Source organism: Colletes latitarsis, chromosome 9, assembly GCF_051014445.1.
Source record: "Colletes latitarsis isolate SP2378_abdomen chromosome 9, iyColLati1, whole genome shotgun sequence".
In the NCBI taxonomy this organism is placed as follows: domain Eukaryota; kingdom Metazoa; phylum Arthropoda; class Insecta; order Hymenoptera; family Colletidae; genus Colletes; species Colletes latitarsis.
This window is the reverse complement of record NC_135142.1, coordinates 32,465,184-32,489,776: the sequence shown is the minus strand read 5'-3', so window position 1 is coordinate 32,489,776 and position 24,593 is coordinate 32,465,184. Positions and strand designations below refer to the sequence as shown.

General features: G+C 36.3%; 3 protein-coding genes across 17 annotated transcripts; 1 reads left to right on the top strand and 2 right to left on the bottom strand.

Moving 5' to 3' along the window:
- The first annotated feature begins 16 nt into the window (after positions 1–16).
- Nak (Numb-associated kinase) lies at positions 17–17,993 on the top strand. Of its 5 annotated transcripts, none has more exons than XR_013080250.1 (14): positions 17–459; positions 932–1,047; positions 1,187–1,320; positions 1,395–1,506; positions 1,598–1,801; positions 1,883–1,986; positions 2,090–2,222; positions 2,375–2,960; positions 3,040–3,385; positions 3,463–3,601; positions 5,107–5,356; positions 5,515–5,562; positions 11,733–13,968; positions 14,220–17,993. XR_013080250.1 is itself a non-coding variant. In XM_076772228.1 (14 exons), exons 1-13 carry the CDS (start codon positions 345–347, stop codon positions 13,841–13,843), a joined length of 4,398 nt encoding a protein of 1,465 aa, XP_076628343.1. In that variant the 5' UTR covers positions 17–344; the 3' UTR covers positions 13,844–13,892; positions 14,220–17,993. The 5 variants fall into 5 exon arrangements, 4 of the variants coding, with proteins under 4 accessions (XP_076628343.1, XP_076628344.1, XP_076628342.1 ...); XM_076772228.1 differs by having other exon boundaries at positions 11,733–13,892; XM_076772229.1 differs by having other exon boundaries at positions 3,463–3,592; positions 11,733–17,993.
- Positions 17,352–21,036, bottom strand: LOC143345278 (uncharacterized). Of its 9 annotated transcripts, XM_076772240.1 has the most exons (5): positions 20,125–20,809; positions 19,871–19,940; positions 19,008–19,370; positions 18,672–18,882; positions 17,352–18,432 (listed from the first exon to the last, which is right to left on the bottom strand). In XM_076772240.1, exons 3-5 carry the CDS (start codon positions 19,337–19,339, stop codon positions 18,220–18,222), a joined length of 756 nt encoding a protein of 251 aa, XP_076628355.1. In that variant the 5' UTR covers positions 19,340–19,370; positions 19,871–19,940; positions 20,125–20,809; the 3' UTR covers positions 17,352–18,219. The 9 variants fall into 9 exon arrangements, 8 of the variants coding, with proteins under 8 accessions (XP_076628355.1, XP_076628354.1, XP_076628352.1 ...); XR_013080251.1 differs by having other exon boundaries at positions 17,352–18,016; positions 18,053–18,432; positions 19,008–20,809; XM_076772239.1 differs by adding an exon at positions 20,935–21,036 and having other exon boundaries at positions 19,008–20,856.
- On the bottom strand, positions 20,956–24,437 carry Tim23 (translocase of inner mitochondrial membrane 23). 3 transcript variants are annotated; one of them, XM_076772246.1, is made up of 6 exons: positions 24,308–24,437; positions 23,650–23,908; positions 22,513–22,762; positions 22,241–22,410; positions 22,043–22,168; positions 20,956–21,121 (listed from the first exon to the last, which is right to left on the bottom strand). In XM_076772246.1, the coding sequence occupies exons 2-5, from the start codon at positions 23,720–23,722 to the stop codon at positions 22,047–22,049; spliced, it is 615 nt and encodes a 204-aa protein (XP_076628361.1). In that variant the 5' UTR covers positions 23,723–23,908; positions 24,308–24,437; the 3' UTR covers positions 20,956–21,121; positions 22,043–22,046. The 3 variants fall into 3 exon arrangements, with proteins under 3 accessions (XP_076628361.1, XP_076628359.1, XP_076628362.1); XM_076772244.1 differs by having other exon boundaries at positions 22,051–22,168; XM_076772247.1 differs by lacking the exon at positions 20,956–21,121 and adding an exon at positions 21,131–21,955.
- Between the last annotated feature and the right edge of the window lie 156 nt (positions 24,438–24,593).

The window sequence follows — 24,593 nt, the reverse complement described above, 5'->3', positions numbered from 1 at the left end:
AAAGTCAACAAGAAAGTTTTGACGTTCGAGCGGAAGTTGTACACATATGTTTCCGATGTAGCTCTTGCAGAGCGGAGCATGCGCAATTTATACGGCCTGAATATGTCGGCTGGGTAAAGTACGTTAACTGTTATCATGACTAGAACTATTTCCTTTGGTTAAGTTCACTGGAGTTAGTTTATCACGAAAATTATTGTGATTTAAAAGTTGGAAGGTACAAGTACGATTAGTATAATTGATTCACGAAAATAAACTCGCCATATTGTACATCTAAAAATTAAGTAGTAGAAGAGGCCTTATGTCAAGTCGGTTCGGTATTGGGAGGGCCGACGACGTGTGCCAATATGAAGAAATTATTTTCAAAAATCGAAAACACGTCGAAGGAACCGAACAGTTATTTGGGAAAGGTCTTTGTGGTAGGACGTTATACTGTGACTGTTGAGGAAGTTTTGGCGGAAGGTACGTGTTGCCTTCAACCTTGAATACTTATCATCCCTTCTACCATTTCGTTCATACACTCTACTATCTCGTTTGCTTTTTATGTACGCCACGCAAAAACAACATTAATTATGCATTATTGACAAGAAAATACATATTAACAACGATCGACGATTTAATCGCGATTTGCCGGGAGTGGGTTAAACATAGCAAATTCATAATTTTTGTTCAATGCCTGAAGTATGATATGTAATCAATGTTTTTGCATAAATTTGTATATGTATAGTTAAAAAATCTAATGTTATTACAAGCGAAGTTGTAAAATTATAACAGGTAGTACAAAATTTATGGTTCTGTCAGAAAGACATTAGTTACATGATATAAATACCATAGAAAAATATAGAAATTGCTGGCCGTGTATCGTGTACAAAGATTAGATATATTCTTGAACGTAACACAATCATACAATTATGTTTCAATATTGATATTGTAGGAGGGTTTGCTATTGTATTCTTGGTTAAATCTTCGAGTGGACGGTATGCGCTTAAACGCATGTATGTTAATAACGAACATGACCTCAACGTATGTAAGCGGGAAATACAAATTGCAGTGAGTTATATAAATATTTATCTATTTATTAAAACAAACATATGAAAGTAATGTTGTATACATATACATATATGTGTTTTTGAATCAAATTGTTTTCTATTACAATATTTACATCGATTACATTTATTTTAATTTATAGAGTAACTTGAATGGTCATAAAAATATCATTGGATATGTGGATAGCAGCATCACTCACATAGGTGGAGGAGTACATGAATTATTGCTTTTAATGCCTTATTGCAAGTCTCAAGTTCTTCAGATGATGAACAATAGGTAATAAATGTATTGAATGCACAAATTTAAGTAACATGTAAATTCTAAGAAAAATTTTGCTTTATCATTTATAGGTTGCAGACCGGTTTCAGTGAATCAGAAGTCTTACAAATATTTTGTGATGTTTGTGAAGCCGTGTCACGATTGCATCACTGTCAAACGCCAATAATACATAGGGATCTAAAGGTTTATCATCCGTATTAAATCTTTTTGACATATTTACATGGAAATATATATACTTTTTACATACTTATATGAATATCTGTATACATTTCAGGTTGAAAATATATTATATTCTGATGCTGGTCATTATGTTTTATGCGACTTTGGTTCAGCAACAGCTAAAGTTCTTAATCCTGGTGTACAAGGTGCTGCGATAGTGGAAGAAGAAATTAAAAAGTACACGACCCTTAGCTATAGAGCACCTGAAATGGTCGACATGTACTGTGGGAAATCTATTACGACAAAAGCTGATATATGGGTACGATCAATTTTTCTAAGTATTTAATGTATAAGTGGAATTATCTGTGAATTGGATCAAGTAGAGGTTTTGTTATTTCAGGCATTGGGATGTTTACTTTACAAACTTTGTTTTTTCATATTACCATTCGGAGAAAGCACACTTGCTATTCAGTCGGGAAATTTTACTATACCAGATAATTCAAGGTTTGTACTTTACATATATACGTATATGTATATTCTTTTAAAACATTTTATTTTTAACACCTTACATAATAAAATTATTAGAACTACACTCAACTTTATATAGATATAGTAGAAGCCTTCATTGTCTGATTCGTTATATGCTTGAGCTGGATCCCGATAGCCGCCCTGACATTTACCAAGTTTCTGTGATTGCTTTTCAAATCCAGGGCAAGGAATGCCCCATACAAAACTTACATGTACGTAAATAATGTTTTTGTGTAGATATAATGGTTTTCTGTTATGGATAAATTGCTCTGTTTGCATGTATCGCTTAAAAATTGTATTAATCTTTGAATTTGTGAACGTCCCTTGTCAGTGAAAATATACAAATTTTTCCTTATCCTTTTAGAAAGTTCCAACTCCTGTTTTGGAATCATTACCCGTTCCCCTTATGGAATCCGAGACTGTAAAAAGATCGTCGTTAGTAAAAACACCAAAACCGTCACCTATAAGTACAGTTGAGGGTACTTCGGTCACACCAAGGCAACGACCAAAAGGGCAGGCTGTGAGCACGGGACCTATAAGTTTAAGCGGTCAAATCGTGAGCCAAATATCTGGTCAAGGAAATCAGGTGCAACCGCAAAATTCTGTCGGAATTCCAGCTTCCTACGTTCAGATTGGCCAACAAATTACTTCGTTGAATGCGCCTCAGTCTTACTTAGGGCAAAGCACGCAATCAACCGTTCAATCGATACCAGTGAACGCGCAAACGTCTCATCAAATGTCAACGCAGTCACCCTTTAATCAAACTTCGTCGCAAGTTTGCCCTCCCGGTCAAAATGTTCCCTTCTCACAAGCACAGGGCCAACAATCGCAAAGTCCTATGATTAGACAATCCCCGGTGACTGTTTTGGAGAGAAATGCATATTACTTCGATTCGAAGTCTACAACGAACGTGAACGAAGAAAATTTAGAAGCGCTATTCCCACCATCGGGTAAGAAACCTCGTGAAGGGCATTAAATTTCGTAAAATTCAATCGAATTATATTCGAACATTATTATTTATGCTTACAGGATATCCAGATCCGTTCAAAGACGATACTCGAACCATGCCGCCACCCGCAAAAATACCACCTCCTGTAGCTCCCAAACCCTCTAAAACCCTTTCTAAAGCGTCCAATATTTCTGCCAGTTGCCCGCCTTCGAAGTTCACACCCGTTACTTCATTATCATCTAAACTGAGTATTCCAAGTGGATCTAATAAGGTAACTCCTATAACACCGCCCACTTTACCGAAGCCAGTAAATAAAACGGAGAGCTTAAGTCAAAATATAAGTTCGAGTGCTTCTCCGCCCGATAGTCCGACACTGTCCTCTGCACGTCACAGAAGAAACGTTAGCGATACAAGTGCTTTCAACAAGTACGTTATATCTTTTTTACAAGATTAAATGTTCTTATACAAAGTGTACACGCGAGTCTATTCTTTTGTTTATATAGAGCATTTGCAAATGAAACCACACAATTTCTTGCTCCGTACGAAGCTTCGGTGAAATCACGCTCAGAAGATGGTACGTCTCCAGAAGTTTTAACCGACATAAGGCCTTGTTTGGGAACTAGTGCCTCGCATGTACGTATTGTAAGTACATAAAGCGCACAAATTTATTTTAATTTCCCTTTCTGTTAATTTTATCATTATCGTTGCGCTTTATTATTTTTTCTTAAAATCTTTGTTACTCTTTTTCCTTTATGTTTACAAATATTTCTACGTTAACACGTTCTTTATCATGCATCGCACAAAGCGAGGAGTAGAAGTATTCATGTAGCAAGGACATGGAAATAAAAAGAAATATTTTCCACATACAGTAAAACTCCGATTATCCGGCATACTCGAGACTGAGGCAATGTCAGAAAATCAGATATGCCGTATAATTGGACTATACCTACAGTAGTCGCCTCTCTTGAAGTCCCGCGGAAGAAATGCCGGAGAAGTAGAAGGGATACACGTATTCCCACATATGCATCGATCTCTCGCTCGCTATTCGTCGCGGCAGTTACGCACGCATGTGGACTGACTGAGAGCAAGGGAGCGAGATAGATAAATGGGCGGTCCGACTCCCTTTGCCCCTGTGCCGTCCCGCGAGACTTCAAGTCAGAGGACCACTGTACACATAAAGTGATCAAAATGAGGAATATAATCACACATGAGGTATATGAAAATTTCTTAGAATTTCTACATATTCTTCGCCAAAATACGCGTAGTTTGTTTTTTTAAACATTAAAATCGTCCAATCCGTTCAGAAGTTATGACGTTTTAAAGATTCGCATGAAAATTCGGGCAGACATTTCTGGCCAGAATTTAGATTTTCGGTAAGGAATTTTTTTCTCGAAACAGAGTAGGATTTCGGGGGTATGTCTGTTGACCAAAAATGATTGTAATTGACCCCCACAACTGAAAATAATTTTTTTAGAACGATTTGAAAATTTTTTTTTTCGCCGAAACATTTAGGCACCTACCTTCTGTCGATTTTTCTTAAAAATTCGTTTTTGATTTTTAATACATTTGTTTGACGCTGTACGGAAATGTTGTCTAATACTTTTTTTGTAGGTATCCATGAGCTCTACATCCCTACTAAATACACTCAGTATTGTAAGAGTTGTGGTTGTTTTAAAATTTCACCATTTTTATGGGTCATTTCTCATTTTATGGGGTTAAGGAACAATTTCTCCAACATTACTTTTGTTCTTTAACGGACAGTTTTTCAACCGAATGATGGTAGTTAACGTGTTAACGCATTTTATGTTTTTTATTTGATCGTTTTTATCTCTTTTGTACATTTAAATCTACATATATCGATTTCTTGTTGTTGTTTTTGTTTCTTGCACTGCACAGTTATTATGTAATTAACAATTAAGTCAGTTGAATCTCTCTCTTTTTAATTTTGTTTTCAAATTGAGTACAGTTAATATTGTTATATTTGTTATATTTGTCGATTTAGGAGAAGATTTCTAATTACACAAATATATACAGTCTATTCTAAAATGTTTAAAATAACATGAATTTGTACGTAGGCACACGTGCGCGCACACGCGCGTTTAATAGAACTGTACAAATGATTTATAAAATTAAGAACTTTCGATTAGGGTGAACTTTCGAGCGTGATAGCTACGGAAGGAAGATCTTTAAGTGCAGACGTAGCAGCTTGGAATCCGTTCGAAGATGTTGAACCTTTTAATCAATTAACAGAAGATCATATTTTTGGCGCGGAGTTTGATAAAATTAGAAGAGGAAGTAATACAAGTATTAGCGGTGTAAAAAGCCGTGAAAGTCTTGTTATGACGTGTACAGATTTACAAGAAGATCCATTCGAATCCGCACCTTTCAGTTTGCCAAGTGAGTCTCATCAAATTGAAGTTATTGAATTCATTTAAGAAGAAAGCTAATAATCTGTTAATATTCTAGAGCTATAGAGTAAATTAATTTACGTATTTATAAGAGAATATTTGGTGACCTTCGTGTAAGCTATTACTAATATTTCCACTCGCTTTTAGGAGGAAAGAAGAACAAAATTGGGTCAAAGACTGCGGCACTTGCTGGAGGTAATGCATAGACTCCTTCTTCGTATACTGTCCTATTCCATTTTCGCCTTTTCCTTAATGAGTCTGTATACAGTTTAAAGTAACCATATAAGTATACGCGTAAGTGATATTTTATCATATTGATTTTTCGTTGAACCATAATTAAATAATACTCAGGGCTATATAACATCGTGTTTAGTTTAAACACTTACTTTCTCTTAATGTACATTTTTGTTCAAGACAATGAGACTATTTTCAATCAAGAGCGTTGTCGAATGTGATACATAAGTATTTGATTTGTAACGCATTGTGTCGATACCGATCGGGGTTACCGAAAGCGAAAACATCAAGGATCACGTTTCTTCATATATTTCTCTTTTGTAATTAGTTTTTTATTATTCGTAAATTCACATTTTTAAAATGCAATGTATACAGGCTTATTTCGTCTTCTAATCTTCGCTTAAAGATTGAAGGCAAAAAAAAAGAAAAAAAAAAGAAAAAAAAAGAAAAAGAAAAAAAAAGAAGAAAGAAAAGAAAACGTAATATAATTTATCCGGTGTAGTCAGCAGACGTCGGTCGTATTAATGCAATTATGCATAATCGTTCGTATACTTAGACTACACTTAATTCGAGAAATAGTCGAGTTACCTGTGTCATAGACGAGACATGAAATTAAGGATAAGCGAAAAGGATCTCTGGTCTGGTTAATCGTCGTTATTTCGAAATACAACGTGTTTCGCTGTCGTGGTTTCCGATCGATCGATGCGCGAAGAATTAGTGGGCTTCGTTGCTTAACATATAGCAACCTATCTAGATTCCATCAGCTTCTCATTTGCTGCGGCATGAAAACTTGTTACGATACGTAGAATATCGCGGCGGTATATGAAAATAATACGCATTCGATGAGCAAGGTTTTTTAATGGGACAGTCTGGTAATTTCAGATAAAATGTGTGTGTACGACATCTTAAAAAGTATTTAGCTAATCGAACTGATATTTGAATATAGTATAGGAAAAGGCTTCATTTATCAAATTAATCATCACAGTCAATCTGAAAATTTAAAAAATTTCTGTTTTTTTTTTTACTATCTTACGAAAAAGGGAAATATTCTATTCAGTCAGTTTGTTAATTTTTGAAATGTTGAGATCGTGGCGGTGAAGAAACTAGTCTATGTAACTAATGTCTTCGACATTTTATTTCAAATTGACGTTTTATCTAAAATTATGCGCACCATTGAAATCGAATTTCTTTTTCTATCGCGCTTTAAACGAATACAAACAACAACTAAAACGTTATTCGAAAAGAGAAAAAGTATTTCGTTACATTATATTAAAAGAATTATATTCTTTTTTTTATAAAAAAAAAAGAATGATTAAAAAAAAATCGCAATTTTCGACCTAAATAAAGCACCAGACTTTCTCCTTAAATGTCACGGAACAGGTTTCGAAGTCTCAGTTGAAAGAGTTACACGTTTCGGTGTAATCAAGTTACTGATAGTTTTATATGTATATTACTGACTTATGATAACTTTAACGATCGTTAAGCTCAATTTAAAGATTAATCAAGCTTGCGTTCTAATGCGTGCGAGAGTCTTTCATAAAATAGTGTTTTTTTTTTTTTAACGAATTAAGTAACCAAAGATACAAAAGTAATTTCGTACGAACGTACATTAATTGCATACGTCGGCACAAATAGGGTTCGGGAGGGGGGAGGGTAAATTCACGCGAGGGCTGTTGCATAAAGAGAAATGGAAAAGAGGGACTAATGCTTGTGGACGATGTATAAAAACTATGATTGTATAGAGGATAGTTTGTACGATCGTTGCTACGATGGGCAAGTATCGGGCGTACTATTATATTATACGTATTTTTGTTAAATGGTACGTTTCGAGTGTATCGAGTGGCGTTTCTTATGCGTGTACATTTGTAGGACGATCAAAACTCACGAGTCAAGAAAAGTTTAGTAAACTGTGTCTGTCGATAGTATCGTCGTTGTCGAAGCGCTCTAAATTAGAAACTTTTTTTTTTTGTGTAAATTATTTGAAAAATGATGCGTTACATTGTACAGTAATGTACCTGTTATGCTCCTGTTACGACCATTCTTTTTCTTTGTCAAGTTATGTTTGAGTTCAGTTCTACAAGAAGTACGCTACCCCGCTCGAATAACTGTCACTGTCGGGTAACAAATAACTTGGCTCAGTTGCAGTCGTACGTACTCGAAAGTTAATTGCAACATTTATTAATGTATTCATCTCGGGATGTAATTTTCGGAGATTCTATACATTGAATATTTAAATTGAAACGAAGCACATATACGGTATATTAAAATATTTTATGCTTTACCGAATGAAAAATAGGTAACTATTTTTATATGTTTGTTTTCTTCTTTCTACGAAAGAACCATATAAGAGTGAGTCTCTTGAAGTTAGAATCGAATATTTTCGTTGTTTGTTGGTGATACGAGCAAGTATCCAAGGAAAGAAATGTTTCGTTTGGAGTAGGAAATAATATGAGATAAATCATCTTTTCTAAAATTTATAATTTTCAAAATCTTAATAGAGGTAGAAAAAACTTGTACATAGAAAAGTTCAATTTTTGATGAACTTGGTATTTAACATTTTTTTCCTATGTTCATTAGTTATCAAGAAATTTCATTCACAACATTGAAGGTAGTTGTCACTTGTTCGACGTAAATATTAGCCAACAAAGAGAATACGTGTTCAACATATTTTTCAACATTCTATTTATGCGTTAAATTTCATAAAAAAAAAAAAGGGAGATCGTCGGTTGGGTGATGATTCGCGTAATTAACAAATACTCGATACTGTCTGTAGTATAATATTTTTAATTCGGTAACTTTTCGAGATGTTGGAAATTGTTACATTTGTCGAAACTTTGGAATCAACTGTTTCCTTTCTCGAACACTTACTGGTATCGTCAGAAACAACGACGATGGACCTAACGTTGGGTGATTCGCCCCATGATACGCGACTAGATACGTGTAAAACGTGCCAAGACTGTCGTGTACATTGTACATAAACGATTCTGTGTCCTGTTGTTTGAGTAAATCAATGCCTTGCGTGTATTGTGTGCCATCACCCCATTATCGAGGCCTCATTTTACTTAAACAATGCTTCGTATGTTTATTACATGTTGCGTGTATGCCTAGATACGTATAAACCAGAGGATACGAGATTTTCACTTGGGAGATAACGTTTTGGCAAAACCAGATAACAAACGAGACATTTATGACAGTTTGTAAATTAAGCGTAGCCGAACGAAAGGGAGTAACTTTAAACCCTTGGTATTTTCTTTTTTTCTTTTTTTTTTCTTTTTCGGCCCATGTATCGACGAACAATTCGCCACTTTGTCGTTCTAGAACCTAGCCCAATGGGTTGTTACGTGCTATTAAATTTTGAAATGAAATATCCACATTACGGATAGATAAAGATTTTAACAAATAGTTACGAAATCGAACTCGCTTTTGGACGAGATACGCCGTACTTTTTAATTTGTCACTTGTATTTGAATTTGGGCAATGAACAGATTACGTAAATATGTATATAAATAAGTAAAATGTTGGATACAACTATTTACGTATAGAATCACGTATGTTTGCTGCTTCGCGTTGCGAACATGCATCCAATGTTTGTTTGTATAGATTAAATAATCCCGCAAAGTAAGATTGTTGCGTGCGTGTATACGTACATACTTGTAGTAATATTGTATTGACGGTATTCACATACGCGCTCGAGCACACTTTTGCGCTTTCTGCTCTTCAGCTGTCTTATGTATTTTTCGTTCTATTTTTATTTTCTGTAATGGTGTTCCTGTTCTTTTCTTTTGCTTGTCATTGTAACTATGTCCGGTTCTCTCTTTATTTCTTCCTTTTTGTGGCCTGTGCAAACATGACACGCGCACGCATACATTTGTATCATACTTGTACTTTTTCTTGTATTTCTGACTGTCAATATTTAGTAACTATGCTATAACACGCAGCGTCCCGCTTTATTCTTAACTAGCTTATCGGTATATGCGAAGCAAATCGAGAATTTCATTCTGTACAGTTGTACGAAATCATTCTTAACAGTTTCAACTAAATTGTGTAATATTTTCTGGGGCACCCTAATATTACGTTAAGCCTGCAGTTTGCTTCTCGTTAGCGTTGTAGGATCTTTTGCCGTTCGAAAGGATGGAAATATTTTTGTTTGTTTGTAGTACGTTTGATTTTCACGGTGCGGACGTTTACGTGGAAAATTTCATATTTATTCCTCACTGTCTGGAACAACCTAATGAGTTTAGGAGACGCGATTGATTTTGTTCGTTCGTTTCTGAAACGTTCTGTTTGTCGTCTGTTGAAGAAAAGGGGCTATCAATAATTGTCCCGTGTCGTTTGCCTCCCATTGTGCCACTACCTTGTAAAAACTTGTACCTCGGGCGTCTCTTTAAAGATGTTACGATGACGAATCGATTCGTAATTGTCACGGTAATTTTCTTTTAAGCATGATACAACGTACAACGAACCACGGCGTGCATTTCTAATCGCGAATATCGAACGGTCTGTACGAATCGTAAAGCACCAATAGGAGGCCGACAATCTTGAACATGACCTTTCTCGCTGTATTAAGATAATAATGTTACAGCAATAAACGTGTACGTTAGCATATGGCATATGGAGTATTCTTTTTCTACGAAATGGTACAAAACGCAGCAATCCTTTCGTTCGTTAAACGATTCGATGTTTGATTAGTAATCGTACTGTCGCTTTTTCTGTACCACGCGTGCAAAACCAAATTATACATTGAATCGTTTTACTACGACATTACTGCGTTTTCTTGCATATCATCCTTAAACCCCTGAATCTGATTAGGACTGTTCCAGACCTTACGGTGATGGTACGACGACAGTGGTATGATAATTGGTGGTGGTACTAACATTGTCTCGGAGCAAATCAAAGTGGGTGGGGAAGAAGATGGGAGAAAATCGGTTGATAATTTGTTTTGTAACGCGAGCCTCTAGCATGATAGTCGCAATTAGTAACATGCTCCAAAGCTAAAGTGATATAACTCTGAACACGCACAATTCTAACAGCGTAATGCACCGTCTGTAGCAGACCTAATCAGACCTAATCTCCTGTTTATCCTAATTTATTGTATAGTTAAATTGCTTTAAAATTGTACGAGCGTATAACTTTACCAGAGTATCGAGGGGTTACGATAGAGTGACGAACTGGAAAATATGGTTTTAGCAAAAATTTTGTTCGAAACCGTATATGGAATTTTATCAAATATTTATCTATTAACTAAAAAGTACATACGTATAGTTAAATAAAATATCTACCAGATATTGTTCGAAATCGTTTAGAATTAAAAAGAACAATGGAATTTTGTAATTCGCATTTTTATGGATTCTTATTTTGCGAAAGGTTCAACGACTTGCACGAGATCGTCTCTTTAGATACATTAAGAGGCGGCGGGGTCGTTTGTAGTTTTTACAATTCGGTATCGCAACTTTATTACGCTGAAACGTAGAGTTCGTTACCGGTAGATACAACGAACTGGTCGAAATAAATTTTATTACTTGACGAAATTGTGCCACTCGATCGCTTAAGATGCACGGTTCTAGAGTTAGATAACTATTGTTTTAAGGTACCGTCGCGTTTCTCCTAGGTAAGTACGGTGAGTTTCAATGTCTTTAAATGCGAAGATTACCAGGCAAGTACAACACGTATAAAGAAAGTAATACAACGAGTAACATGAAATAGACAGAAAAATGTATTAAACGTTAAATTACATTAATGTGACCTAAATATGAAAATGTTTATTATAAATAATAACACGTTTACGGTTGGCCTTTTAATTAATAGAATGATATATCATGATAGTATAATATTTATGAAACATTTTAACACTGGCCTTGGCTTCTCTCCAGTAAATAAATGCTAATTTGAAGAACATAATAGTCTATTATAGTGCAAGAAGAAATCAAATCACTTTCGGACTAGAAAGATACACCAGGTCGGTCGCGTACCATATAAGACAACAATATACCATACTTTTTACATTAATACTTATTCACCAAAGAGGATTCAAGATCAGATGGAATAAATATTTTGTGTCATCATTCTATCGATTGTCCGTGTACCAAGTAATAGAGATGTTAATATTTTCAATCGCGTTGTGTGTGTTTCAGGCAAGCCAACGAACGGTAGACCAAGAATACCTTCGAAGCAATGGAAACCAGGGATCGAGCGCATCGAGTTGGACAAGAAAACGATTCTCTCGACGGAAAATAGTCCCGTATCTCCGCCGTTTGTTCGCGCTCCCATGGAGAACCGATCGAAATATGAAAAATTGCCTTTCAACGCCGGCGATGCATCCAGTGACAGCGACAAAGACATAACTCGGGAACGAATCAAGCAACAGAGAAGACGGGGTAAGAGCGGGCTTCGCAGGAAGAGGAAAGTTATGCAGGGTGTTATAAAAACTACTCTGGCGAATAACGACGAATCCAACGACTCGATAGGCTCAGCCAGCGATTTGAGAATCAACGACGACGAGGAGTGTAATGATAACGGTGGTAATGTTCGCGCGAACGGCGTCGATAGCAACCAAGAACAGGAGGACGACGAAGAGGACGAGTGTACCGACGACGACGACGACGACGACGACGACAACAACGAGGACGTGGACGAAGACGAGGACGAAGCTCGCAAGAATTGCGCGAGAATGGATGAAAATGTCTTAGAGAACGTCGCTGTTCACGGCGAGGAGGATTACAGAAGATCCAAGAGGCATTATCGAACGCAACCATTGTCGCGTGTCGACGTGGATCCGGTCGTTGGCCACGAGTACGGAGAGAAGCCTTTGCTATTGGACGACGAACTGGATCCTGAATCAAGACCGAAAGGATTGTACGGTAATCCGTTTGCCAGCCAGCAGTATTGTACGAAGCCTGTGCAGGTCGAGGGTGCCGGTAGCTCGGAGACGTCGGACGAAGACGATCTGTCAAATAATCGATTAAAGAAACTCGAGAAAGATGTTTTTGCGTTGGCACCGTTCCCACGATTTGGCACTTGGAGAAGAAGCGTCGACGATCTGGAGAAGGACACGAAGAACATCGAGCAAGTCGAGCCGAACACTCCGTTGCAACCGCCTATCCCAATTTTCGGTTCTACGTCCGACGCGGATACGGACGACAAAGCTGTAGCAAAGTACGATTTGCCACGACTCGCGAGCAACGAAAGTTACGAGGACACGAGCTTTTCATCCAGAGAAACGCAGCAACCACTTCCGTTTCGAGCGATCTCGAGTATCGAGCTAACCGCCGTTGGAAAGAAGATAAACGAGACGAACGAACGAAAAGACGGGGATAAACGCGAACAACTGGACGAAGAGACCAACGTAAAGGATCTGTTCGGCTCGTCGCCGTTCAGTCCAAGCGGTTTTGCGAATCCTTTCGCCAATCGCATCGTTTCGAATTACGCTACGGAGGAGGAATCGAGCGGACCGATCCCCGCATTTGCGAATACTGGACCGCTGTATACGAATAGCGTTCGCCATCTGACGCAATCGGTCCCGGCCGCGAATTCAAATTTCAGCAACGTGGCGGACGACTGCGATCGCTTCGCCGGCTTGAAGGCCTCCAAGGATATTTTCGGTTCCATTCCCTTCGACGAATTCGCACCACTGCGAACCAACGAACAGCAGAGATCTGGTTCTGTCCAGAGACCGTACTCCCAGCCACCGTTGCCGATGGCAAGTTTCGTCGACGAGACTCTGAACGCAATATTGTCAGACAAGTCGTCCAACGCCGCTCGATCGACGTCCATCGCGCAGGACACCGCATACTCGATCCAAACGGTGCAACATACTGCTCGTATTACCGTACAGACTATCAACAGCGTATCGAAACCGGACATTACACCCGACATTGTCTCGCCGATGTCGCCGGAACCGCTCGTCGGAGACGATACACCGAGACACAAGAAAGACAGATTTAAATCGGAAAGGTCCAAGTATCATCTGATCGATGAAAACCACGGTGACGTTGTAAACGTTTTACCGTCGAGCCTGTTGCCTCACAAGGGCAAGTCGGTCTGTCTGAAAAAGTCACCCAAGACAAAGAAGTGCTCCATCATTGCTGCGGCTGGTTTCAGCAACATGAGTTTCGAGGATTTCCCGAGCGACGAGAACGAGGAGAAACAAATCACAACACCTCAGAGGATCGCACCATTCGAAGTGGTCAGGGAACCCGAGAAACGTTTCGGATCGCTCAAGAGAAGAAGTAACCCATTCATTTGAGACCAAGACGACGGTACAAAGAGAAACATCGCTAAGAATACCTATACGGGTATGAAGAAATTTACATGATTTCACGCTTTTACGGCAGACTCCCCCCTCAGATTCCCTCTACAGAAATGTCGAAAGTACGTCGATAGTTTTAGCTCGTGTCACCAGTGTACGAAGTAAAAACAATTGAATCGTTTGAAAATCAATATTCGAGTAAAGTATACGTATACATACAGTGTTTCCTCGTTAACTGATCGTACAAGAGATCGGACGAAGAGAAGCGACTTTTGTATTTATAGAGAACTAAGATGTTCTCTCCGAAGTATTGTAAATTATATTTTTGGCAAGTATTAAGAAGAGTAAGTAAAATATTTTTTTTTGCCATTAGGACCGTGACAAAAGCCAGAAACAGAGGAAGCAAATATAAAAATACAGTATTGCCTAGGACCAAGCTCTCGTTCTCGCTCTCGCTCTCGCTCTCGCGTTTCGATGAATTTTCACCGAGAAGACCAGACCAGTGAATAACATAAAATCTTACATTTTTATTACAAGATGAAATATTTAATGCAGACAAGTTATTTGGTTAACACTAGTTCAGTTATCGAGGAAAGAGTTTGATCAATTAGCGAGATAGTATATTAACACAGACCTAACCATGGGTATCGATGAAGACTAAAATTTACGATAACGTACTGTGCACGGTTAACAACAAGTCATATGGAAGGAATGCGGGTTTCATCGATTATAAGAAAAATAGGAATGCCCACTGGCAAAAGTTTCATATAGTATGTACAATATTCAGTTTCATATTAACGACTGAACGCAGAAAACCTCTCTTGCCTCTGTGTCGTTCCATAAGATTTGTTTGTCAATCGTGCACAGTACGTAAAGTACGTATACAAATACGTAGAAAATTGATACGCGATTTTCGTCCAATGATAGTTTACTCATGAAACGTAATGTAATCGAAGGTAAAAGTCCTTGCGACCATTGTCGCTTGTTTCTTTCATTACTTTTCCAAAAATTTAGTGTTTGCGCATAGTCGCATGTAAGTTTGTACTTACAGAAGAAAAGTATTTGTACCAGAAACTGCCAGAATCTGTCTGGTTAAAAAAATTACAAATCAAACTTGTAAAAAATGTAACTCGCGTCGTTCAGGAGATACCGATTCGTGCAACTAGCGCGTATAAATTCGACAATTCGAATAATAAACTAAATCGAATGTCGATTTTGTCAGAATGTTTTTTCAGCGAACGAATCCAAGTTGCAAAATACGAAAGAGAAAGAGCGCATATAAAGACAGCTCGTACATCTATTTTTGCAACCAAGCATTTTCGCTACGTTTGTACTTTGAAATTTCTAGATTTCTACTACTACGATCTAGCAGTTCTTACAAATGAAACAGTTTTTCTAAGAAAGTAAATTAATAGCCAACAACAGACGTACACGATCGTGTGTGTGTATATTGCTCATGTCCAGACTTTTCCAAGGAACCATTCTTACGAAACAGAAATATGTATTCTGCAATTATGAAAATTCCGACACGGTTACAAGGTACCGCAGGCCACAAAATTATTTGCGTGTGCAAATAATTTAAAAATACTATGCAGAATAAAAAGACAATAAAAGGATTTAAATGTTTGTTTAGTAAGAAATGTTTTTATTCCGGGTGATTAAAGTCCCGTCACTAGACTCTGAAAGGAAGGCCGCCACACCTAAACACTATGGCGTTCCAACATATAAATTATAAATTTAATTTTATTAATTTTCTAAATCTAAACTAGATTTGAACCATTACTTTTTTTTTTTTATAGAAACACTCTTTTATCGCCTTTTTATTTTGCATATTTCCAGTAAATTGCTGTTTGTGCCAGTAATTTTGTGGCTGATCGTATCTACGTCTTTTGAAACATCGAAACGGCGCAAGAGAAATACGTAGCATCGAAGAAACTCTTGAAATGTTTAACTTTATTCTACCGTAGAAACAAGTTGTACACGATTCGCGACACGAGAAATATTTTTTCAACTTATTTACCAATCGCTCGTTCGCTGGAAAGAAACACTAAACGTCGATATCCCTGACAATCGTACGTGTCTACGAAACGAATATTATAATACGTACATACGTAGGATTAGTTACTACCATACACGCGCGACCGGTTCAAGTTTGCAGATGTACCTACGCGTGACCCATGATTACCGAATTTCAAAATTTCAAATAACTTCTGTTTCTTCATTCAGCGTGTTTAACACATTAAAAAGATACATCGAGAGTGAAAGTACACGATGGTTTTAAAAACTGGACTATACATAGATACAGAAGGGGTAAAAGTTCATACAGAAAACTGTAGAATGGTTTAACGAGGATCGCTCGCCTACCCTGTACTCTTCTAATTTCTTATCGAGAGCGAAAAGGGAAAGACAACATTACTTGTTTGGTTGTCAGAGTTATCCCACCACTGTTGACTGTATAATCTGAGAAACGATACTCTAATCTCGCAGAAATACAGTGGATCCGGTTAAGCCACTCTGACAGAAGTCTTCCCAGTTCCTAAAATCACCTTGTATAGTTTATCAATAAAGAGACAGATCAGAACACTTTAGACAATATGACAAAAGTATTTGTGTAATAATCGGTATATTCCCATGTATTCGCGTACGCGTACAAATTCATACATGTACGCTGGTAAATGCGTATTTATCTAATGGAAATGTAGATACTAGGTAATACATAATTAGGTGCCTTTCTTTGTTAAGTAGCGTTTAAAGCTTGTACTCTCTGCTGTTGTGTAGAATATAAACAATGGGATGTTTTAATATAAACGGAGTCAATTGTATTAAGCGTAAGAGTTACTAAGATAAAGTTTATGTTGGAATTTCAGTTCCTATACGTAGCTATTCAAGTTAAGCGCACGAACGATAAGCTTCGATCTTATAAACTTTATTAAAAGGGAAAAGAAACCATGAAAATAATGTGCTTGTAAAGTAGTTGGATCGAACTTGATCAGATTCGTTCTGGGAGTATGTTTGTGCAGTATTGGTAGGGTAAAAGATTGGTGCTTCGGGAGGGTTTATTTGTACGTCGTAAAAGTACTGCTGCAAGCAGCTATAAAGAATGCCCGTGAATGATGTTCACGATGCGAAAGAAATCCATCTTTTTAGTCATTAATTTACACGATTCGAAATCCAGTCCATAGCGAAATAATTTTTTTAAACAATTCCAATCGATGAATCTGAATTCCATCCAGGGCATTCTCTTCGACTCTTCAGTATACATGTTATATATACCGTTTCAAGAAGAACAATGTTCAGTGATACGTATTGCCGATAGTATAATAACATTACACATTCCGCATTGCCTGCTCGTTATTATATTTATGTATATATTACTATGTGTTAACCTTGGTATAGGGAAATGTAAACAAAAACGCATTTTGAGTTTTACTTAAATTTTTGTCACTGCCCTTGACACCAGACCAGTTACAGTATTTATTTGATGGTGTTCAGTGAAGCGGTACTGTCTCGTTAGAACTCGTCTAAATATAAAAGGATTCGCGAATATTCTTACCCTCTACAAAAGTTGACGCAGTGAAACAAAATTGTTGCCAAACAATTTTCAACATAAACAAATTCTCATTAAAGGCATTTAAAAGACTTGCTGCTACGTGTCGAATTTCTCTGCCTTGGCTGTTGAACATTTGCAATAATTTCATATTTATGTATGTACGCGCGCGCGCGCGCGCGCGCTCGTGCGTGTATGTCTCCTCTGTACGTACGTGATAAATTGCAAGATGCATTCTTCGCATTTGTTTCTTTTCCTTGTTATTTCACACGAGTTAATAAGAGAAAAAAAGAGACGGATAAAAAGTTGTAAAAATGTGATGCTTTGTGATGATATTCTAGTAAAACATAATGTACGCAGTATATGTATAATAAAGCTGCGTCACTGGTATTATCGATTGTGAGAAAATGAGCAGGTGAAAAAATAAGACAACTGCACTAGTGTACAAAAAGAAGAGATATGGACGAGTGATCTTATCTGTGTATAAAGTGTGTAGAGCACTAAAACTAATTGTATTGTTATACGATAATTGTATGACCATTATGCATTTAGTTTAAGTAAATAAGAAAAATATATGCGCGTACGCGCGCTCGTGTGTAACTCTATATTGTTCGTTATTCGACCTACCGATGGTTTTATCGACTAAAACGTTTTCTGACCAAATACGATTCATAATTCCTTACAGGGTCGAGCTTTCTTTATCGTTGTAATATTTATCAAAGTTTTGTGTATTCGAATAATCGAACAACTCCATAATTCGTGTATTCGGCAAACATTATTCGAACGAATCCATTCCTAATTTCAGCTTTTAAAAGGGACTGTCGTTTCATTTACGACAACAGAGTCTCTTACGCGCCATAGTAACATTTAAAAGAAACGCGAATACCCAAGTACAGACATTTAACCACGTGGATATTATTGACAATCGTAGAGCGAAACCGGTATCAATTTGTCTGTCGCGTTGCCAATCGGTTGTATCTGGTTGTAAATAATCCATAAAGTCAAAGATCGCCCCGCACGAAAGTCTGTGATGTATCACCTGTGGAAGAGGACGACGAATACGTATATTTAACATGCATGACACACAAGTGTTGTGCGTTGCTAACAAGTTGCCAGCTGGAACAAAATGTGGGTCCGATTGATTGCAACGAAGTAGGCTTGACTACGAAGTAGGCATTACACATCCGCTAATTGAAGAGCACAGCGTCGTCTGGATTGCCAACTTGTTAGCAATGCACAGTACATACTTGCACGAGGAGAGTTTTCAGAATAGCCGACCTCAGCCTCGCGACCTGTGGAGCTCAGGAGTTGTATAAGTCTTCTTCTATACTGCTCACAGGTTTTATAGTAACCGTCCGTCATTACAACTGCGTGCGCTAATGACAAGCAACACAATAAAATTGCGAGAAACACAGCGGGTATCCATTGTTTATACGGAGTTCTTCTTTTAGGCCTGACGACCACTGTTGTTTGAACATTGTTCAAGCTTCTGCGGAAAAGAGAATCGTGAAGCGATTTCCACACCCGTGCGCACTCTCCTGGTCACAGGTATCTACCGATTCCTGAGAAGCAATATGCACGGACATTCGTATGATATGCGTAAGTGATGCGTACCTCTTGCTGTCATCGTAGATTCGTACAGGCTCGGCCAAATTTCTATTAATACAGCATCTATATCCATGATATCCACCGAGACATAAACCGATCAAAATTGCAGGAACCAAGCCGTAAACACCAAAGTGGCAGAGTTTCGCATCTCCTCCCATAAAAGTGCTAAAGGTGTTAATGCCGTATAGTATACAATCGCAGTCGATGCTGATGCAAACATCCAGCGTCCATGCCCAATATTGCCAAACAGTTACCAGGCTAATTAACGATGTCACGGAGAAGATCGCGGATGAAACGTAGAGCACACAGAGTATAAACTCTGCTCGCCACTCTTTCATCGCGTTCCCTTTTACGAAAAGAAAATTCCACCTGAGAACGAATACGAAATTTTAAGCAAATGATTCTCTATCTCAAAAAGAGCTTGCCCTTTTAAGTCTCGTCGTTTTTTACTTGTGTTACAAACGAAAAGTTGTTCATAATTCTGGGAATATTAATTTGTCAACCCATGTTTATCAGAACTTTATTCCTTCATTTGACTAATACTATCTGCGTTGCAAATCCTTTCACCCTTTTTTCAAAACACCCTGTATGAAGAAACACGCATTGCTCCACAGCCTCGATATACCGTGTTGTAACAAACGGTCAGTTTCGATCGGATAAATATTCTCAATAGCTACTGTTCTCACGAGATACTATTTTTGTGATAACGATTCACCGGTGTATACCCAAATTTTTCAATATACAGAGTATGGAAATCGAATTGCTAGACGAGCCGGCAATATGTTCGACGGTAATCGATTTTTTTCCACAACAGCAAAGCGTTTAATTGCGAGTCGTTAATGTTAGTTTAACAGTAAACAGGTACGTACCGCCGTAAACTAAACCAGACCGGGTTAAACTGAACGATCAGCCAGCTTTAAATATTTGCAGTGCGCGTGCCTTTTGAGTAAGGATCGCGTATGAAAAGAACAAATTATATTAAAGATATCAAATAACAATCAACTATTAAAGATACTCTACTTTTAATTATTCATTAGCACATTCATCCCTGTCAATTTATTCTTGTATGATGGAACTGTGCGCCTCATAACGAAGAAAATGATCTAATGATATAATTGCTTACCGTTACAATAGATCGTATCTCGAAGAGAAAGAACCTCTTCCTAATCGCTAACGTTTTTCAAACGATTTTCATACATGTCTTAAATATACTTTTTCTTAAAGTATTATTTTCCCGTTAATTCTAGAGAAACCTTGGCACACTGGGTCTCGTCTGTGCATCCGTTAATACTGCTTGCGTGTTCTTCTTGTTCAAATAAGCCGCGGATTTTCGTTAATACTCATCGATGCAATATCTACGAACGCCAAGGATCGTAGAGATTAAAGACAAATATTTACACAGTAGGAATGGCTTACCGCATATTTTTTCAATAAATATTCACGTTTCACAATACAGTTCTAACAAACGACAAATGATATTCGTTCGAACGTGACAAACCGGAAAAGGAACAGCTTATTTTCGTTTTGCTAATTCCCCTTTACATACACCTTACGAATCGAAAATGTCGTATTCTTACTTGCTCTATGCATATATACGCACATACAGATAGCATGACACATCCAATGATACAAAGAAAAAATATACTTTGTACCTACAATGCGACGAAATCCAAAACTTTGAACAATACAACAAATTTGAATAATCGAGCATTACCTTTTCTAGTTTTTCGTTGATATATATCAGATCAAAGCCTGCACGACCGATGTGAAACGTGAGAATACTTAGCAGTAGGGAGATAAACTTTGATAAGATTATCGTGCGTTACTGACACAATGGTAATCCAGGTGCTGTAAACTGTGAATTCTGTTTGTGTTAGAGATACACGTAGAAATCTAAAACTAGAAATGAATATGAAGTAATAGTAAACTTAACCCATGTAAAAACACATATAGATACTGCTGCGCACAATTTTCTTTATTTATATTACAGACTGGCTATGCGTATTTCGATAAATTGTTTATTCTATAGTATCGTCCAAGGAGATTTTCTATGTACAAAACAAGTCGAATTCGTTGTAAATTTCTAGTAATTTGGAATCCTGCTTAGATCTCACTTTAATCTGAAAAAAACAAAATGCAACAAAGTATGTAAGAATACGAGAAAACGTATTTCATACTGCTCTTAATTTTCTCGAATTCATCACCCAAATCAATCGAAGGAAAGATTATACTCTCCTAAAATGCATAATAAAAGTAAATTTACCAAAAGACCAAGTTTTTATTAAGCAAATATTATAATAAAGGTAATGAGATATTTGTCTCGCAAAACAATTTTTATGCAAGGGCAAAATAAAAATAACTTGTTTTATTTCTTCTATTTTGAAATGCATACGTTTTTAGTAAAACTTTTAGCCTCTGATTATGTAAATATAGAATTGTACACTATGCTCGAAAAGAAGATATTACTCTTTCAAATTCGACCGTTTTATTTCAACGAAACGATCAAACAAGTACGAATTTTTAACTATAACTTATCCTACTATTAAAAATTATGAGATTAATAGGATACTGTTATGTAAAAAAAAATGTCTGATACGTACGACGCATAATTAGAATCCAACGCCACTACTTATCACATGGTAACTATTTGATTGATAAAACAAAATGATTTATACTTTATAGCAAGCTTTATCTCTGTAAAAGTAATTGCCTCTATTTCTTTTTGTATTGACTGCAGAATGCATATATTAATAAGAGTATTGTTTTAAGACTATCGATATCCATTAATTCTGTCATACTTTGATGAACTTTGATAGTACTAAAAATGTATATATAAGGTGTTCACACTATAACGTTGGTATTAGAAGACTGCAAAGCTTTATCCTCTTTCATTTTTTTTTTCTTCTAGTGTTTACTATTTATGGAAAAAAAGCGACTAGTACAGCGTCAACACCCTAAATAGATCATTTAAACAAAAAGAGCTTTAGTAGGAACACTCTGAAAATGTACAACATAGTTAGAGTTTTTGCTGGTATACACACTGTCTTACGCTGGATTAATGCTGCGATGCCTTAATTCCGATAGGGTTTCTTGATTACTCCATAAACAATATATCGATGCTAGTCCTAGTCCGATGCAACCGCCTAATGCACACTTCCTTAGACCAGCTGAAAGAATCAAATTATTACTAGCACTGTTCAGATACCTATATATGTGGAAGCTGTTCAAACAATACACACTTGTGGATTTAAACAGCATGCCTGTTGCTGTTGCTGCTGCTAGAGTATTTAACGAATCATCTGTTCCTCTTGCCCAAGACAGAATTACACCGAAACCACTATACATCACAGATACTATTCCAAATGTGTTTGCCAATGAAGAACCACTTTTCATCACATGATTGATTAATCTGTAAAGAAGGAATTACATACTTTTATGGTAATTTACTATATTACTGCAGCTCGTAGTATTTTTCAATCGACAAACAATAAATATAATTTAAATTACATACTGAGTTCTCCTAAGCTTGCCAGTTTGACCAGCTAACGATGTTGCTTTAATACCTCTATATAAGCCTGTTGCACCGCCAATTCCAGCTCCTGTTATACACGCTGCGCCAATCTGACTGAAAGCTAATTCAAACCGACCTCTTTGTTTTGAAACACCCTCCGGAAATATATACTCAGGTTGACTTGGAGGTAGATATGCAGGGTCAAAGTTCAAATAAGGACTAAGTGGTGTTAATCCTTGCTGAGATGTAACTGATAAACATCATAACATAAACTGCCATAGAGTCTGATAATAATTACAACGGATTTGTTTCAAATAATATTCTAAGAAAATTTAATTATAATATTATTTTGTATAATAACTGTGTCATTGTAGGTCCCACAAAATTATATATATATAGTATGGATTATTAGGTATTTTATCCTTTAAAAATCCAATATTATAAGAAAGTTTTGCTATTATTAATATATATATGTTACCATTTCCATAGAATGTGTCATCAGAATTAGGTTGTTTCAAAATAGATGAAGAATTACCAAAAATTTCTGTGTTTACATCATTACTGATTAAGGACATAATTCACTGTGTAAGATATTTAACAAAACTACTACATTTGTACCATTTTGTAAATCAAAAACACGCTAAACTATCATAAATAATACCAAATAATTATTTAATCATACGTCATTTTTTATATGCACGATAAATTCACATAACAGTTTTCTGTCCTGTTGACAATTTTCAATTATTTATTATTGATTAAAAAATGTTTCGTGAAATAATACTTATATCTTTATGATTTATTATACGATTTTACAGATGCACTGATGGTAATGACAGTGAAATATTCAATTTTCTGCAATATTAAAAATATGCTAACAGATATATGTAGTGGACGACAGCAGTTATTTTACAATACGAATTTAGGTTATATTTTCGTGTCGATTTAATCATATTTCATTAGTCGCATTTTGAATGATATAAATTTTCTATAAAAGACTACCCAATGGAAAACAGACATTATATAATAATAATAATAATAATAATAATACTTAAATTATTAATCTTATATCGAGAACCGACAGTAAAAAATAACGTGGTCTTACAATACTAAATGTATCAATAAATGTTAACTTACCTGGTATATTTAAATTACCGTATTTTTTATTATTTGACGCATTGTTTGCACTCTCATCGCGTAAATCTATCATTTTCAACGTCCACTCGGTCAAATTTTATCTTCCTTGATTACTTTTATAATAAATACTTGCAACGGACACGCTCATTCATACGCTTATTTCCAAAAATTGATTAAGATCAAGCACCCTGAACATGTTGAGGATACGAATTTACTTTAGCGCGTTTAGTTTACATCGCCGCCACTTTAGCATCGGTAACTGTAACCAAAAATACAGTGACTCGACAAACTTGGTTCATAATATCGCGTTACTCTATGTTACTGTTACGTAGAATTAAAAGTGCATAAAGTAAATGAAATGAAAAAAATGCAATTTTTACTAATAATATGTGAATTTATAGTAAAAATACTACTTTTCCGAATGTAATTCCACTATTTCGTATGTACGATTCCAACGTAAGAAAAGTCAAGAAAAAATTTTGCAAATCTATTTATGGTGTAATAACGCATAGGAAACATGTTTGGGCGTTATGCTGCAAATTTAATATTATCTGCCTATAATAAACCTCCTTATAGAAACTGATTATTTTGTCAAGTATTTGCGTTAGACAAAAATTTTAAATAATTCTTCAAGATACATATACATATGTATACATACATCTTGTTTTCAGTTTTATTTCTGTCGACTGGAAAGATATTTTTTAACGTGCTGCAGGAAGTCGCGTTGTATGTAAGTAAAATACGTAATAAAGTAAGAATTAGTAATATTTACTACATAAGATGGTATAAATATTCAGTACATGAATACTACACATGCATTTGCGATGAACGTGTTGAGATTTACGTTCGCGGCACGTAACAATAATTCATTTTTGAGTTCCAGTATATTCTTTTCGTACTGTATGTGCACGTGGAAATTTTTTCGAAAGAACAGAATAACAACA

What these genes read in the sequence shown, in the direction of transcription:
- Nak (XM_076772228.1), top strand. Translation starts at nt 345, where the DNA reads ATGAAGAAATTATTTTCAAAAATCGAAAACACGTCGAAGGAACCGAAC. An exon ending in CGACAAAAGCTGATATATGG is followed by an intron (nt 1,802 to 1,882) that starts GTACGATCAATT and finishes TTGTTATTTCAG; the next exon opens with GCATTGGGATGTTTACTTTA. An exon ending in CGCACCTTTCAGTTTGCCAA is followed by an intron (nt 5,357 to 5,514) that starts GTGAGTCTCATC and finishes ACTCGCTTTTAG; the next exon opens with GAGGAAAGAAGAACAAAATT.
- LOC143345278 (XM_076772239.1), bottom strand. Translation starts at nt 19,339, where the DNA reads ATGAAAGAGTGGCGAGCAGAGTTTATACTCTGTGTGCTCTACGTTTCA. An exon ending in ATCTACGATGACAGCAAGAG is followed by an intron (nt 18,883 to 19,007) that starts GTACGCATCACT and finishes TCTTTTCCGCAG; the next exon opens with AAGCTTGAACAATGTTCAAA. An exon ending in CCACAGGTCGCGAGGCTGAG is followed by an intron (nt 18,433 to 18,671) that starts GTCGGCTATTCT and finishes CCTCTTCCACAG; the next exon opens with GTGATACATCACAGACTTTC.
- Tim23 (XM_076772244.1), bottom strand. Translation starts at nt 23,722, where the DNA reads ATGATAGATTTACGCGATGAGAGTGCAAACAATGCGTCAAATAATAAA. An exon ending in CGGTAATTTAAATATACCAG is followed by an intron (nt 22,763 to 23,649) that starts GTAAGTTAACAT and finishes GATGTTTATCAG; the next exon opens with TTACATCTCAGCAAGGATTA. An exon ending in CATGCTGTTTAAATCCACAA is followed by an intron (nt 22,169 to 22,240) that starts GTGTGTATTGTT and finishes TGATTCTTTCAG; the next exon opens with CTGGTCTAAGGAAGTGTGCA.